The sequence below is a fragment of the Scyliorhinus torazame genome, chromosome 16, assembly GCF_047496885.1.
Source record: "Scyliorhinus torazame isolate Kashiwa2021f chromosome 16, sScyTor2.1, whole genome shotgun sequence".
In the NCBI taxonomy this organism is placed as follows: domain Eukaryota; kingdom Metazoa; phylum Chordata; class Chondrichthyes; order Carcharhiniformes; family Scyliorhinidae; genus Scyliorhinus; species Scyliorhinus torazame.
In genome coordinates this window covers 127,854,496-127,871,625 of record NC_092722.1, presented here as the reverse complement: position 1 = coordinate 127,871,625, position 17,130 = coordinate 127,854,496, and the positions used below count along the sequence as shown (strand labels likewise).

At 46.1% G+C, this 17,130-nt stretch overlaps 1 protein-coding gene across 3 annotated transcripts in view; it reads right to left on the bottom strand.

Moving 5' to 3' along the window:
- hectd2 (HECT domain containing 2) overlaps positions 1 to 10,073 on the bottom strand; it is a 174,889-nt gene extending 164,816 nt beyond the window's left edge. For 2 of the 3 annotated variants that reach the window (XM_072479036.1, XM_072479033.1), the window contains exon 1: positions 9,551 to 10,073. In XM_072479036.1, the coding sequence (XP_072335137.1) occupies positions 9,551 to 9,721 (171 nt within the window). In that variant the 5' untranslated portion in view covers positions 9,722 to 10,073. The remainder of the gene's footprint in view (positions 1 to 9,550) is intronic. The other variant, XM_072479032.1, reaches the window with a different exon arrangement.
- Between the last annotated feature and the right edge of the window lie 7,057 nt (positions 10,074 to 17,130).

Here is a 17,130-nt window from a genome sequence, read left to right as displayed (position 1 = left end):
CCCCGTGTCTGCGTGGGGCTCACCCCCATAACCCAAAGATGTGCAGGTAGGTGGATTGGCCACGCTAAATTGCCCCTTAATTGAAAAAAAAATAATTGGGTGCTCTAAATGTATGAAAATAAAGGATTTCTCAAAGTGCGGGTCGCGACCGTTTGTCAGGAGGGTCATGGAGCAACCAGTCACGCCGTTCCCGCAGTGGTCCCAATTGTGGGAGAAGCGCCCAATAACCGCTACCGACATTTAAAATGAGAATGTTGGCCGCTACTGCCTTTAACATTAGAACAAAATGTGGCTGTGTGCAGTCTTCCGGCCAGAAGCGGCAGCAGTGAACAGATCACGTGCCCTGCACGTACACTTGACAACAAGTGCCCTGTATGTATATATAGATCACGGAGAGCTTCTTCCATTTTTTAGCTGCTAGCTAGCAAGGCAAGAGGATTGTGAAGGTGAATCGTTACGAGGAAGAGCCAGCCAGTGGGACAATAGGTCGAGTATCAACTGGCCAGGATCTTATATCTGAATCTGCTGGTGAGAGCTGCACAGGGGAGTCCACAGCAGAACAGAGCAGTATTAGTATTATCTCTGTGTAGACCTCCAGGGCCTCAGGTTAACAGCCTACGAAGAAGAAACTTAACTCGGGAACGAGCAGTATAAAGATGATTTTTAGAGGCATGGTTTTGTCAAGGCATATAAGGATGCAAAGCCCATGTGCGTTATATGCAGGGAAGTATTGGCAAATGAGAGAAGAAGTTTCAGATTTTGAAAGAGAAGTGGTGGGTGAAAATTTCCTTTTGAGGTTGAAACTCCAGGGTCAGTTATTAACTTATAGCTAACTCCAAATGAAAAGAATAAGCTGCTGTACCTAACCTGTGACAGCGCATTAAAAACACATCAAAAGTACATGAGCATTCTGGAGTAACATCTCTCACGAGTATCCAGTGCTGAGAAAGACAAGAATTTTGTTGTTATTGCCCTTTATAATGACCGACATGTGCGAGGTTGGATTTTCCGTTCTCACAAAGATGAAGATGGCACAAAGGAACAGGCTGAAGACTGCACCTAATATGCGCATTGCCCTCTCCTCCTGTGAACCTGATTGGAGTGAGGACCCAGAAGGCTCCCCTTTCACATTAAAGATAAGCAAAGGTGACGTGTGCATCACGACGGTTGGCCGGCGTGGGTCCCATAGGTCAGCTGGTTGGCAAAAGTGCTTCCCGGGAAAAATAGTTTGAGAAACACTGTTTTAGAAGACTGGCCTCTACTTCCTGAACTGGCACAGGCACGGAAACTTGACATTGTGTACCTGAAATGTATCAGAACAATATGGATTTGCTTTTGACGAGAAGTTTAAGCTGAGAGATGGGAGATGCTGCTGAATGCAACTATAAAAATGTTGTGTAGACTACATAAGGTGAGGCAGAAATGAAAAAGAAAAATGGGAAGATGTGCCAATTGTGTGTGATGTCTCCTCCAGCAATGTTGTTCATCACAGCCACAAAATATTCGCTACCCATATCCAAAGCAGCTTCCTTGAATGAAAGGATGTGCAGGTGGTCTTTGGTCTCTCTGGTTGCTGTCTACTGGGGCTGGTTTAGCACAGGGCTAAATAGCTGACATTTAAAGCAGATCAAGGCAGGCCAGCAGCGCGGGTTCAATTCCTGTTCCAGCCTCTCCGAACAGGCGCCGGAATGTGGCGACTAGAGGCTTTTCACAGTAACTTCATTTGAAGCCTACTTGTGACAATAAGCAATTTTCATTTCATTTTTCATTTTTTCATTTCATTGTTGTAAGGTTGCATTCTGTCTCATGAAGAGGCTGAGAACCTTGTACGGTTGAATAACTTCAATAACACATAGTGATATGCATATATGTAGGATTATGTATATACCAAATATAGACCTGGCAAGGTGCGGACTTCATGCCGACTTCTGCCGGAATCACTACTAGATTCTACTGCTCCCATGTGGCTCTCCCTACATCATAAGGTGTGCAGTACGGTTTCACTCATGCCACATTAACCCTTACAGTACATCTATTGATTGAACATTTGAACTCTGTAAAGTTTAGAAGAATAAGGTGAGATCAAATCGTGGTATACAAGATGCTAAAAGGTCTGGATAAAGTAGATGTGGAGCAGATGCTTCTTCTTATGGGACATTCTAAAACGAGAGGTCATAATCTTTGAATAAGAGGTAGCAAATTTAAAACAGATTTGAGGAAAAACTACTTCTCCCAAAGGGTTGTGAATCTGTGGAATTCGCTACCCCAGAGTGCGGTAGATGCTGGGACAGTGGGTAAATTTAAGGAGGAGTTAGACAGATATTTAATTGGCAATGGGTTGAAGGGTTATGGAGAACGGGCAGGACGGTGGAGTTAAGGCAGGATGGGATCAGCCATGATAACATTGAAGGTGTTTAGGCTTGGGAGGCTAAATTGCCTACTCCCGCTCCCAGGTCATGTGTTCTAGGGAGGAGATGATCTGGCTGATTTTGCAATCCAGCTCTTGGTCTGTAACATTGTAGGTAGCAGATGAGGAACATACCAGCCATGATAGAATGGTGGAGCAGACTTGATGGGCCTATATCTCATGACATTTACCTTTAAGAAATAAGGGATTGTGTTAGTGGCAGCCTTGTGTAGTCATTTTGAGAAGGTGCCTGTTATGAGTAGTATAGCTGGTGTACACAAAATGTGAGGCAATGCTGAGAAAGGAACCTGCAGAGTGCGATAGGAGTAGGAGAAAGAAATGGATTGTAGTGCATTGATTACAGGAGGATGAAGGGAGTGTTGTGCTTAATGGGTCTACAAACGTTGCAGGTATGAGAAGGCAGTAAATGAGGTAGAGAGGAAAGATTCTTGACTTGACAACTCTGGTGAGATTACTGACATTGTAGCCATGTCCTAAGATCCTGTTGAACGTTCTCCCCATGTCTGCGTGGCTTTCCTTTGGGTGCTCCGGTTTCCTCCCACAGTCCAAGGATGTGCAGGTTAGGTGGACTGACCATGCTAAACTACCCATTAGAGTCTAAAGATGCGCAGGTTAGAAGGATTGGCCAAGATAAATGCGCATGGTAATGGCAATAGGGCGGGGGAGTGGGCCGAAGTAGAGTGCTCTTTTGGAGGGCCAGTGCAGACTTGATTCTGAACTATAGGGATTTCATGGACTCCAAGTCATACAGGTTCAGAAATTGACATTATAATGTTATTAATGACTATCTGATGGACAACCGAAACCGATCTTCAATCTTGCTCAAATATTTAATTCAATTACACCGTTTGATAGACTGATGCATCTCCGACAACATCAGTGCTTTTATCTGCTCACAGCCTCTGTTTATCTCATACTTTTTCTAACAAGTCACTGTGAGAAGTTCAGGAACACATTGTGGTGTCAACTGAGGCTGTGACAGAGAACTTGTGGTCTTTTATGAGCTTACCCTTCTCTAGTCAGGGCCAAAACCAAGGCAAATGATGCTTCTGACATCTTGACTGCCTGTTACGCAAGGAGTTGATGTTGGAACTCGATTAAGCTCCATTTACATAGTTGCACGTTTCAGAAGGTGGTCTCAGTCCTCCCATTATAAGACCATAATAGATAGGAGCAGAATTAGGCCACTCGGCCCATCGGGCCTGCTCTGGCATTCAATGATGGCTGATATTTTTCTCATTCCCATTTTTCTGCCTTCTCCCAATAACCCGTGATCCCCTTATTAATCAAGAACCTATCTACCTCTGTCTTAAAGACACTCAGTGATTTGACCTCCACAGCCTTCTGCGGCGAAGAGTTCCACAGATTCGCCACCCTCTAGCTGAAGAAATTCCTCCTCATCTCAGTTTTAAAGGATCGTCCCTTCAGTCTGAGATTGTGATCTCTGGTTCTAGTTTTTCCTACTAGTGGAAACATCGTCTTCACATCTATTCTATCGAGGCCTCGCAGTATCCTGTAAATTTCAATAAGATTCCCCCTCACCCTTCTAAACTCCAACGAGTACAGACCCAGAGTCCTCAACCGTTCCTCATACGACAGGTTCTTCATCCCAGGGATCATTCTAGTGAACCTCTTCTGGACTCTTTACAAGGCCAGCACAAGCTTCCTTAGATACAGGGCCCAAAACTGCTCATAATACTCCAAATGGGGTCTGACCAAAGCCTTATATAGCCTCAGAAGTACATCCCTGCTCTTCAGTCCTCTTGACATGAATGCTAACATTGCATTTGCCTTCCTAACTGCCGTTAACCTGCACATTAACCTTAAGAGAATCTTGAACAAGGACTCCCAAGTCCTTTTGTGCTTCTGATTTCCTAAGCATTTTCCCATTTAGAAAATAGTCTATGCCTCCATTCTATTTCCAAAGTGCACAACCTCACACTTTTCCACATTGTATTCCATCTGCTGCTTCATTGCAGCCCCCCCAGCCCCGCTGCCTCAATACTACCTGTCCCTCTACATATCTTTATATCATCTGCAAACTTAGCAACAGTGCCTTCAGTTCCTTCTTCCAGATCGTTAATGTATATTGTGAAAAGTTGTGTTCCCAGCACAGACCCCTGAGGCACACCACTAGTCACCGACTGCCATCCTGAAAAAGACCCCTTTATCCACACTCTCTGCCTTCTGCCAGTCAGCCAATCCTCTAGCCATGCCAGGATCTTACCCTTAACACCATGGGCTTATTTAATAGTCTCCTATTCAGCACCTTGTCAAAGGCCTTCTAGAAATCTAAATAAATCATGTCCTCTGGTTCTCCTTTGTCTAACTTCTGTGTTTCCTCCTCAAAGAACTCAAACAGACTCGTCAGGCATGCCTCCCCTTGACGAAGCTGTGCTGACTCAGTCCTATTTTATCATGCACTTCCAAGTACTCCGCGATCTCATCTTTAATAACGACTTCTAAAATCTTACCAATGACCATAGTCAGGCTAACCGTCTTCTGCCTACCTCCTTTCTTAAACAGTGGTGTTATATTAGCCATTTTCCAGTCCTTATGGGACCCTCCCTGCCTCCAGTGATTCCTGAAAGATCACCACCAATGCCTCTACAATATCCTCAGCTATCTCCTATAGAATCCTGGGGTATAGTCCATCCGGTCCAGGTGATTTATCCAACTTCAGATCTTTCAGTTTCCCCAGAACCTTCTCCTTTGTGATGGCTATTACACTCACTTGTGCTCTCTGATTCTCCTGGAGCTCTGGCATCCCACTGATGTCTTCCACCATGAAGACTGATGCAAAGTAACTATTCAGGTCCACTGCCATTTCTTTGTTTCCTATTATTACTTCTCCAGCCTCATTTTTCAGTGGTCCAATGTCTATTTTTGCCTCTCTCTTACCTTATATATATTGAAAAAAACTCTTCCTATCTTCTTTTATATTACTAGCTAGCTTATATTCATATTTAATCTTCTCTCTATTGCTTTTTAAATTGTCCTCTGGCTTCCCACTAATCCTTGCCATTTTGTATGCTTTTTCTTTCACGTTTATGCTGTCCTTGACTTCCCTTGTCAGCCATAGGTGCCTCATCCTCCCCTTAGCATGTTTCCTCCTCCTTGGGATGAATTTCTGTTGAGCCTCCCGAATAACCCCAAAAAACTCCTGCCATTGCTGTTCCACCGTCTTCCCTGCAAGGCTCTTTTTCCAATAAACTCTGGCCAGCTCCTCCCTCATGTCTTTGTAGTTGCCCTTTTTTAATTGCAATACCGTTACATGTGATTCCAGCTTCCCCCTCTCAAACTGCAGGGTAAATTCTATCATATTGTGGTCACTGCTCCCCAAGGGTTCCTTCACCTTAAGTTCCCTAATCAAGACTGCCTCATTACACAACACCAAATCCAGAACTGTCTGTTCCCCAGTAGGCTCTACCACAAGCTGCTCCAAAAAAACATCTCTTAGATATTCCACAAATTCCTTTTCGTGGGATCCACTACTAACCTGATTTTCCCAGCAAACCTGCATATTGAAATATTACTGTGTTATTGCCTTTTTTAAAAAAAAAAAATCGGTCTTTCCTATCTTGTGACTTATTTTCTGCCCCACGTCCTGACTACTGCTAGGGGCCTGTAAATAACTCCCATCAGAGTCTTTTTGCCTTTGCGATTCCTCAACGCTACCCACACAGAATCTTTGCCTCTGATTCTATATCGTTTCTTGCTATCAATTTAACTTAATTCCTTACTAACGATGCAACCCCCCCCTTTGCCCATCTGCCTGTCCTTTCGATAGGACACATATCCTTGGATATTTAGATCCCAGCACTGATTCCCTTGCAGCCATGTCTCTGTGATGCCCACAACATCGTACCGGCCAATTTCAATGTGCGCATCAAGCTAATTTACCTTGTTCTGTATATTGCCCGCATTTAGGTACAACACCCTCAATCCTGCATTGACCACCCCCCTTCTCATACTTGTCACCTTTTTTGCTCTTCCTGAGGTTAGATTCCTGCCACCTTCTTTACTCTCTGTTCTATTACATGTTCTGGAAAATTTACTAACCTCTGCTGAGCCCTCGGCACCTTTAACTAGTTGAAAGTCCTTATCATTAACCTACACTTCTACCCTCTCCTTTAACTTTGATTTTCTAATTCTCCATACAACTGAATCCTCTCCCCCCACCCCCCCCCCCTATTTAGTTTTATCGGATTGGAAATGTGACATCGCTTTTCCCCTGCATCAACCCAAGACCATGTTACCTCCAGACTTCATTATTCCAATGCTATCCTGGCTGGTTGACTGTTTTCTAGATTTTTGAATTCAAATTCCACCATCTGCCATGGTGGGGTTCCAACCCTCGTCCCCTGAGCATTACCATGGCCCTCTGGATTACTAGTCCCCAGTGACAATACCACGCCATCATCTCCCAAACTTAGGTTTATCTAAACTTCTGATGTCTGTATCCCAACTTGCACCAGAGTCCCATCACCTCTGTCCACAGACAGACAGATTTTAAAGTTTTGATCTTTTTCTTCAAATCTCTCCATGGCCTCACTCCTGCCGACATCTCCGGCTAGCTTAGCATCCCTCTCGCATGTCCCTCTCCCAGCCCTCCTCTAAGACAATCCTTAAAACCTAGCTCTTGGCCAAGCTTTACATCACCTGCCCTAATATTTTCTTTGGTTTGGTGTCAATTTTTGCCTGATTAGTGTAAAACACAGTGTTTCACTGTGGGCATTATATAACTGCAGAAAATGCTGGGAAAACTCAGCAGATCTGGCAGCATCCGTGGAGAGAGAAACAGTGTTAACATTTTGAGGCCGTAGGACTCTTCTTCAGGGAGCAAACCTGAAACATTAATTGTTTCTCTCTCCACAGATGCTCAGCCTGCTCAGCCACACCTGCTGAGTTTTTCCAGCATTTTCTGTTCTTATTTCAGATTTCCAGCATTGTTAGCAATTGGTTTTATCACTTTTAAATCATAGCTTGAAAGGGAACCTTCTATGTAACAGCTGATTAGCACACAATAAAAAGTTAATCACCAAAAATTGTGTTAATTGTGTTAATTGTTATTTAGGGCAGCACGGTAGCATTGTGGATAGCACAATTGCTTCACAGCTCCAGGGTCCCAGGTTCGATTCCGGCTTGGGTCACTGTCTGTGCGGAGTCTGCACATCCTCCCCGTGTGTGCGTGGGTTTCCTCCGGGTGCTCCGGTTTCCTCCCACAGTCCAAAGATGTGCAGGTTAGGTAGATTGGCCATGATAAATTGCCCTTAGTGTCCAAAATTGCCCTTTGTGTTGGGTGGGGTTACAGGATTATGGGGATAGGGTGGAGGTGTTGACCTTGGGTAGGGTGCTCTTTCCAAGAGCCGGTGCAGACTCGATGGGCCGAATGGCCTCCTTCTGCACTGTAAATTCTATGATAATCTATGAGTATTATAAACTAGAGCGCAATTTGTCATATTATTGCAATGCATTTTACTCAACAGTTTCAAACATGATCACAATTGATCAATCAACCCTCCAGAGATTAATAGACAAATATTTCAGTATAGCTACTCATTTTTTTAAAAACTTGCATCTCTTCCCTGTTATTTGTAGATCAAACTATCCATTTTTTAAAAAAATCCATGAGGGATCATTACATGGATATCGCCCCGTGTCAGCGTGGGTTTCCTCCGGGTGCTCCGGTTTCCTCCCACAAGTCCTGAAAGACATGGGGCGCGATTCTCCACTCCCGCGCCGGTTGGGAGAATCGCCTGGGCCGCCAAAATTTCCCGGGACGCCGGTCCGACGCCCTCCCGTGATTCTCCCAAGCGGCGGGAACGGCCAGGTCGAGTTTCGCAGGCCGGAGAATCGCCGGAGACACCGAAAATGGTGTTTCTCCAGCACCCCCGCTATTCCGAGGCCCGGATGGGCCGAGCGGCCAGGCCAAAACGGCGGGTTCCCCCCGGCGCCGTCCACACCTGGTCGCTGCAGTCGAGCGGTGCGTAAACGCTGGGGGGTGCGGCCTGCAGGGGGGATCCTGCACCGGGGGGTACCTCAGATGTGGGGTGGCCCGCGATCGGGGCCCACCGATCGTCGGGCCGTCCTCTCTGAAGGGAGACCTCCTTCCTTCCACGGCCCCGCAAGATCCGTCCGCCATCTTCTTGCGGGGCGGACGTAGAGAGGATGGCAACCACGCATGCGCGGATGACGTCCGTTATGCGGTGCCGGCCGCGTCATTATGCGGCGCCGCCTTTATGCGGGCGACAAGGCCTGGCGCGTGTAGATGACGCGGCCCCGATCCTGGCCCATTGTCAGGGCCTGAATCGGTCGGGACCGCGGCTGTTTTGCGTCGTCGTGAACCTCAACGCCGTTCACGACAGCGCGGCCACTTCGGCGCGGGAGTGGAGAATCCCGCCCATGCTGTTAGGTGAATTGGACATTCTGAATTCTCCCTCTGTGTACCCGAACTAGGGGCTTTTCGCAGTAACTTCATTGCTGTGTTAATGTAAGCCTACTTGTGGCAGTAAAGATTATTAATAAACTCTGCTCACATGTTGCAGCATCAATATCCAGTTAACATTTATTTACAAAATTGTAGACTTTAGGGTTAATTCAAAGTCTGGCTAACAAGTTGCAAATAAATTGCTCAGCCTCGTTTGCAGTCAATGGAAGAAGCCAGGTCATGATTGGAAGCTGGCTTAAAGTCAAATGGATTTCTTTTCGGTGACTTACTACTCGGGAAAGATTAAAAATCAAAACTGACAAAACGATCGCTTTTCCCAAGCAGACTTTCGCAATGAATTATTTTGTCCCGTGGCAATAAGGTGGGAGCAGCTCTTGGGTACCAATCGGCAGCTTCAAAACAACACCTTTCTCTTCCTCTGGCTCTCATTCCAGGTCATATTTCGAGTAATTTTAAATAGATCAACGTCAATTCCAGATTTTGAGAAGGCAAAACATTGCCAATTGGAATTGGTGAGGTAAACAGTCAGCTCTCCCTGCCCAGCTTCTCTGGAGGTTACTCTTTAGTCTTGTGACAATTTACACCGGCTTCTTCTGGTCCAAATTACCGAGTGAGCGAGTTTAGTATCATTACCGAACTTTTCCGCTTGACAAATAAAAGAAGGAACATACCGCAAACGATGTGGTGGCGGGCGGCTGGCAGCTTGCCGAAGCAGTCACTATGGGTGGGAGTTTGCCCTTCTCCTGCCCTCTCCCCCCGGCGCAGCCCGGGGAGCTGGGACGCTCTTCATTCATGTTTACCCCGGGGCTGTGGCTCCATCCAGAGGCGAAGTGATCGAGCATGTGGCTTTGAAATAAAAACAAAACTGGACAGCCCCACCTGGGGGACGTGGGTGACCCGAGCTGGCCTCTCAGCCTCCAGCTGAGCGGCCGCAGTCTGGTCGGAATAGAAGCTGCTGCAAAAACAAGTCGAGAATGTGCAAGTTGCCCGCCAGTTCCCCGCAATTCAAAGGCACATTAATCCGCGTCTCTCCCGCTAAAGTTTGAGCATAAACTCAGTGTGTGTGTGATCTACAGTAGGTTCACACTCCCCAGCCAGCCAGCCCGGCACACACAAGCTTCACTCACACCTTGCCATTCGCTCGGGTTTTGCAGGGATGCCCCGCACCCCCAGCTTGACCGTGCCCGCGCTCCAGGGACGCGCGCGAGCGGCCGCTTCCACCAGCTGCAGGGGGAAGAAACAGCTGCGTCTAAATAAAACAGTTCGGGGTTTGGGGGGAGGCAAAACAAAACAGGTGGGTGGGGAAACAGGTGGGGTGGGGAGAGGAGGCAAAACTAGTTGGGAGTGGGAGTGGCGGGAAAGCAGGGGGTGAGGGAAGGTAAAACAGGTGGGGAGGTAATGCAGTTGGGATGGGGAGGGAAGGTAAAACAGGTGAGATGGGGAGGCAAAACAAAACAGTTGGAGTGAGGTAGGGAGGGGAGGCAAAATGGGTGGGGTGGGACAGGGTGGGGAGGGGAGGCAAGAGAGGAGGGGAGGGAAACAGGCGAGGTGGGGAAGGGGGGCAAAATGGGTTGGGAGTGGGAGTGGCTGGAACGCATGAGGTGATGGGAGGCAATGCAGTTGGGGAGGGGAGTGCAGGCACAACGGGAGGGGAGGCAAAACAGGTGGGAAGGGGAGAAGAGGCAAAATATGAGTGGTGGGGAGGGGATGTAAACCATGAGGGGTGGAGTGGGGAGGCAAAACATGAGGGCAGGTGGGGAGGAAAAGCAGGAAGGGTGGGGTGGCCGGGCAAAATGACAGCCGCAAAAAAGAATGTTCAGGGGAATAAGAATTAGCTAATTTACCAACCGCATTATTTTATTTGGGATTGTTACAAATCAAAACAAATGAGAGAATGACATCCTCCAATGGATGAAATTAATCTTGTCTAATTCTGAACAGAAATATTTGAACCATCTTTTGGGAAACTTACTGCAACCCAAAGTCACCTTCTGTAGAGGTTTATTTTGCCCACACATTTTCACATTAAATACATCGGAGGAGTAAAGGTTTTGTGCAGATTTTAGCTTGTGTGCTTTTTCATGGGATATGTTCATTTGAGTCTGTAGAGGTCAATTTGGAGTGGCAGTCCTTTCCCCAACAGGCACAGATGGATGGCATTGGCCTGCAGTTGACTAATGCTTTTTCCTTCCAGCTGGCTTTCTTTTCCACTGCCCCTCTGCATTTTCAATACCCTCCAGACACTCTGATCAGCAGAAAAACTTCCCATGCATTGATTCCGATCCCAGTCAACTTGAATTCTCCCTTGCAGACCTCCTTATATCGCAGACATGGTTGACCTGTCTTGTGTCGACAGCAAACTTACCAATGAGCATGTGTTTGGGGGTACAGCCATCATCCATTCAACTCATGATCCAGCTAATAGAATCTCCATTGACTCAAGGGGGCAAATATTCTGAAGATCCCTGCACACTGGACTTTCATATTCAACTCTCTTGTCTTACCAGAAGATGCCCAATATTCAGTGGAGGTGGAAGATGTTCAGCCACCTTTCTTGGCTTCTATGCCTCAACTATAAAGTGAGTTGCTGAGAACACAAGATTAATGCTCTCAGAGCTTTGTATTTTTGATTTGTTTACTGTAATTCCACACACGTCTTCTCACCTTCAACATGACAGCTCTGGTCTTGGCAACCTTGGTGCTGATTTCAGCATCAAGGGACAGGCTCTTGGAAATCGTTGATCCGAGGTATGTGAAGCTGTCAATGATCGCCAGAGTGAGGGTGTCAATGCTGAGGGAAGGTGGAGTCTCCACATCGGTGCCCACAACATTGGCCTTCTTGACGCTGACTGTCAGTCCAAACGTCTTGCAAACCCAGGAGAACCGATCTACAAACTGCTGCAACTTAACTTCAGTACGGGATGCACTTAAGGCTAATTTACCATCATTTCATATGTGCAACAGCAGACTACAGGTAAACTTTAGGGGATTCTTTTTAACCAACTGGGATAATGAATAAAAAATAGCTTTGGTCATCAAAAGCTTGCCTCATGTGCCAATGGAGAACAAATATAGTCGATTTTGTGTATAAAAAGACAAATTAAATAGCATTATTATGAATATTTACAAGGTTTTAACAGTAGTTAATGGTTTAGAAACCCTGGGCAATATTTTATAGCATTGCTTATGTTTAATTAGAATGAAAGATATTTTCACTGATATTATGCAGTTGGTAATCAGTGGACCATAATCTCACACTGCCAGCTGCAGCCATTGACTTGATCCACTAATGGACAATGCTGAATTTTCTTGCAAATCGTGGTCCTTTTGTAAGACTATAATGAAAGCAAAGACCAAGTAACACCACAAGGAAAGGAAATGGTTAAGATGAATCGCAAATCAAAATTGATGAGTATTCAGAGAAACGTTTCATTCAAATGGAGGAAGAAAGCTATTCGAAATGCTTTGAAGTGATTCCCAAATAATAGAATGTTTTGGCTTATAGTTTTATAGAATTGGCAATTGTGCTTTATACTTATTAAGAGCACATGCAGAAAGAGAAACAATGCTTTGCCTGCAGCATTATAAATAGTATTTTAGCTAAGGTTGCATTCTACATAATATCAAATGTTTTTCAAAAATAGAATTCAGAATATTATTGTCTTAAGGAAATCTACTTCAACTTGAGCACTGCTAGTTTGTACGTAAATACAGTTATTTACTTTGAAATTATCAATAATTACTCTGAACAAGTTACATAAAAAGTAGCAGCAGGGGTGGCCATTTGGCCTTTCGAGCCTGCTCCACCATTCATTATGATCAAGGCTGATCATCCAACTCAATAACCACTTCATGCTTTCCCCCCTATATCCTGTTATCCTGTGATCTCTTTAGCCCCAAGAGCTGTATCTAACTCATGAAAAAATGCAATGTTTTGGCCTCAACTATTTTCTGTGGTAGGGAATTCTACAGGCTTGGCACTCTCTGGGTCTCATCTCAGTCTTAAATGGTCTACCCCATATCCTTGAACTGTGATCCCAGTTCTGGACTCCCCCACCATCGGGAATATCCTTCCTGCATCTACCCTGTCTAGACCTTGTAATAACCTGCACAGGACTCATCCACCTGGGGATGATTGTTCCCCGTGTTCAATTGGACTGAGTTAACCCAGCACTAGCATAAAAGGCACTAGCTGTAGAGCCAGCTAAAAAGGAATGAGGACCCGGTGAAAGGGAACCGGGCCCTGTGTATGTATGAGGCTGTTGCTGAAATAAAGGACTTTTAAGAAGCTCGTTGGACCCCCCTGGCTTTATCACAGACCTGTTGGAATTTTATAGTTGCAATTCATTTTGCATTAACTCCAGTATATTATGACTAGGCTTTTCTGAGTGTTGGGCTTCTTGTTTGTCAATTCTGATTTTAAGAAAAACAAGCTTTTCTGTAAAGTGTCAAAAAATGGAGCAAAGAGATCAGAAAATGTCAGCTTTATCAGCAAAATAAAAGCCCAGAATCACGAGTGTGTAATTCTTTCCAGCATATAATTAGGGAAGGAGGAATTACACCATCTCAATAAAATAATAAATAAATAATATGCTAAATCATCTTTGTACTTCCTTCGACAAGGAACTTCATTCAGCTCTTGGTAGGTGATGCAGGTGACAGAAGATAAGTTTAACATTGCAGAGAAGATGAAAGATTCCCAACTAACACTGGAGAAATGGTTGTGTGTTCACCAGAACTGTGATCAGGCCAACTTTGAGCATTACATGGTTGAAGTGGGCTCTAGTTGCGAATTCATCGTTTGTTGGGAAAGGGGTGCTTAACTGGGTTTAACTCTGAAATAAGAGGGCTAAGTTGTGAGCAAAAAAAAAAAAGGGAAATCAGTTTTTAATCTCCAAATGCACTCACTGGCTTTGGAACGACTGCATGACTTTGCTTGCTTGGGTAGACATAAAAGGTACAAACATACATATGACAGGAGCAGGAGTAGGCCACTCGGACCCTCAAGCCTGCTCTACCATTCAATAGGATCAAGGCTAATCTGATAGTAATCTCAGCTCCACTTTCACACCTACCCAGATAAACAAGAAATGAAAGGTTATCAAACATCTGCCTTAAAAAAAATCAAAGACTGCCTTTGCCGCGTTTTGAGGATGAGAGTTCCAAACATTCCTCATCATCTCTGTCATAAATGGGCGACCCTTTATATCTAAGCAGTGACACCTAGTTCTAGATTCTAAGATACATCATCTCCACATCCACCCTGTCAAGACCCCTCAGGATCTTTTATGATTTAATCAAGTTAACTCTTACTCTTCTTCACTGCAGTGGATACAAGCTTTGTAGGCCACAAATGAGTGTGAATCGAGTTGGTAAAAAGATAACTTAGTTTAGTGCAAAGCAATTATATTTGCAATGTACATCAGAACCCAGCAGGATCTGCTCTGTCAGTTCCATACCTGGCTGACTTTATATAGAACTCAATCATGAATGTCCTCGGACTCCCGCCCCCCTTAGCAAGAGAGCTCATATTCAGCGAGAATCACAGGGAGACTGATTGCTCCAACCCCGCAGGTCTTGTGTGGGTTATAACACAAGCCTAATCTGTCCACCTTTCCTCATAAGACAACCCGCCCATTCCTGGTATTAATCAAGTAAACCCTGAACAGCTTCAACACATTTACATCCTTCTTTAAATAAGGAGGTCAATACTGTACACAGTTCCACCCTGCGGTCTCACCCTGTACAATTGAAGCATAACCTCCCTACTTTTGTATTCAATTCCTCAATAACATTCTTTTAGCTTTACAGCTTTCCTACTAATTTACTGTCTCTGCAGACTAATCTTTTTGCAATTCATACACTAGGACATCCAAATCTCTCTCCAACTCAGAGATCTGCAATCGCTCAGCACTTAGATAATATTCTTCCTACTAAAATGGACAATTGCATGTTTTCCCACATTATGCTACATTTGCCAGATCTTTGCCCACTCAGTTAACCTATCTGTATCAATTTGTAGCCTGCTTATGTCATCTTCAAAACCTATTTTCCTATTCTCTTTGTGTCATCAGAAAATGTAGTAATCATACCTTCTGTCTCTTCATCCAAATAATTTATATCAATTCCAAAAACCTGAGGCCCCAGCACTGATCCTTGTGGCACACCGCTCGTTGCATCCTGCCAACCAGAAAAAGACCCATTTATGACTACTCTGTTTTCTGTAGGCTAGCCAATCTTCTATTCATTGCCAATTTGTTACCTTCTGCACCATGAGCATTTATTTTCCGCAATAACCTTTGATGTAATACTTTATGAAATTCCTTCTGGAAATCTAAGTGCAGTATATCCACCGGTTCCCCTTTATCCACAGCACATGTTACTTCTTAAAGGAAAAGATTCTGCAGCACACTTTTAAAGATGAGCAGGGGAGTTAGCTCAGGCCAATATCAAAATCTTTGCATTATGATGGCGAACATTGACACTGACAACTAGGGGAAAGTCATTGAAGGCCATGAACTCTGGAAGCTGACTGAAAGCGCATTTGAAGAGGTCAGGAAAAGCAATAAACTCAGCTGGTTGAGAAGGGTGGCCAGTGAATCATGCACCTTCTGAGCCCACTATTCTCACAGCAAAAGTGGCAGACTGCCATGCCTGAGGGGGCTCCTGGGCCACAATAAGAGATGCGTAACACAGTTGAGCACCACAGCACAAGCCATCATCGCAAGATGGAAAGCTGCCACTGAGTCAATATTTATCCTTCAATCAACATCACAAAAGAGATTAAAAGCAAATTACTGCAGATGCTGGAATCTAAAACAAAAACAGAAAATACTGGATAATCTCAGCAGGTCTGACAGGATCTGTGGTGAGAGAAGATGGTTAACGTTTCGAGTCTGGGTGACTTTTTGTCAAAGCTGGAGAACACTGGAAATAGGGTCAGAGTTATACCGTTGTGGGAGGGGTGTATGGATCAGTGGGGCTGGATAGAGGGTCAGCAATATGTGGAGGTTGACAAAGACACCATGGACAAAAAGACAAAGGGAATGTAAATGGAATGATCAAGGCTAAGAAGGGTGCTGATAGTGGCACATTAAGAGATTAGAATATGTTAATGGAGGACCAAGGTAAGCAGTGTGTCAAAGAACAACTAGGAACAAGGAACAGGGGCGAAATTCTCACGAAACGGCGCGATGTCCGCCGACTGGCGCCCAAAACGGCGCCAATCAGATGGGCATCGCACCGCCCCAAAGGTGCGGAATGCTCCGCATCTTTGGGGGCCGAGCCCCAACATTGAGGGGCTAGGCCGACGCTGGAGGAATTCCCGCCCCGCCAGCTGGCGTGGAAATTACATCCACGGGCGGCGCATGCGCGGGAGTGTCAGAGGCCGCTGACAGTTTCCCGCGCATGCGCAGTGGAGGGAGTCTCTTCCGCCTCCGCCATGGTGGAGACCGTGGCAGAGGCGGAAGGGAAAGAGTGCCCCCACGGCACAGGCCCGCCCGCGGATCGGTGGGCCCCGATCGCGGGCCGGGCCACCGTGGGGGGACCCCCCGGGGCCAGATCGCCCGGCGCCCCCCCCAGTACCCCGGAGCCCGCCCACGCTGCCTTGTCCAGCCGTTCAAAAGGTGGTTTAATCCACGCCGACGGGACAGGCAATTTATCGGCGGGACTTAGGCCCATCCTGGCCGGAGAATCGAGCGGGGGGGCCCGCCAACCTGCGCGGCCCGATTCCCGCCCCCGCCGAATATCCGGTGCCGGAGACTTCGGCAACCGGCGGGGGAGGGATTCACGGCAGCTCCCGGCGATTCTCCAACCCGGCGGGGGGGTCGGAGAATGACGCCCCAGATGTCCCAAGAGGGGTGGGGGGATGGGGGCACAATGGCGCGGGGAAAATGGATCAATGGAAGAAATGAAAATGAATTTGAAGAAATAAAAATAGGTGAAGGTGGAGGAGAGAGTTCACAATTGCTGAACTCAATGTTAAGTCTGGAATGCTGTAACGTGCCTAATCAGAGGATGAGGTGCTGTTCCTCCAGAGATTCCCCCAAAAGAGAATATCGGGGGCGGGATTCTCCGCAATCGGCGCGATGTCTGCCGACCGGCGCCAAAAACGGCGTGAATCAGTCCAGCATCGCGCCGTCCCAAAGGTGCGTGAATCTTGGGGGGCCGAGCCCTCACCTTGAGGGGCTAGGCCCGCGCCGGAGTGATTTCCGCCCCACCAGCTGGCGCGGAAATGGCTTTGCCGGGCGAC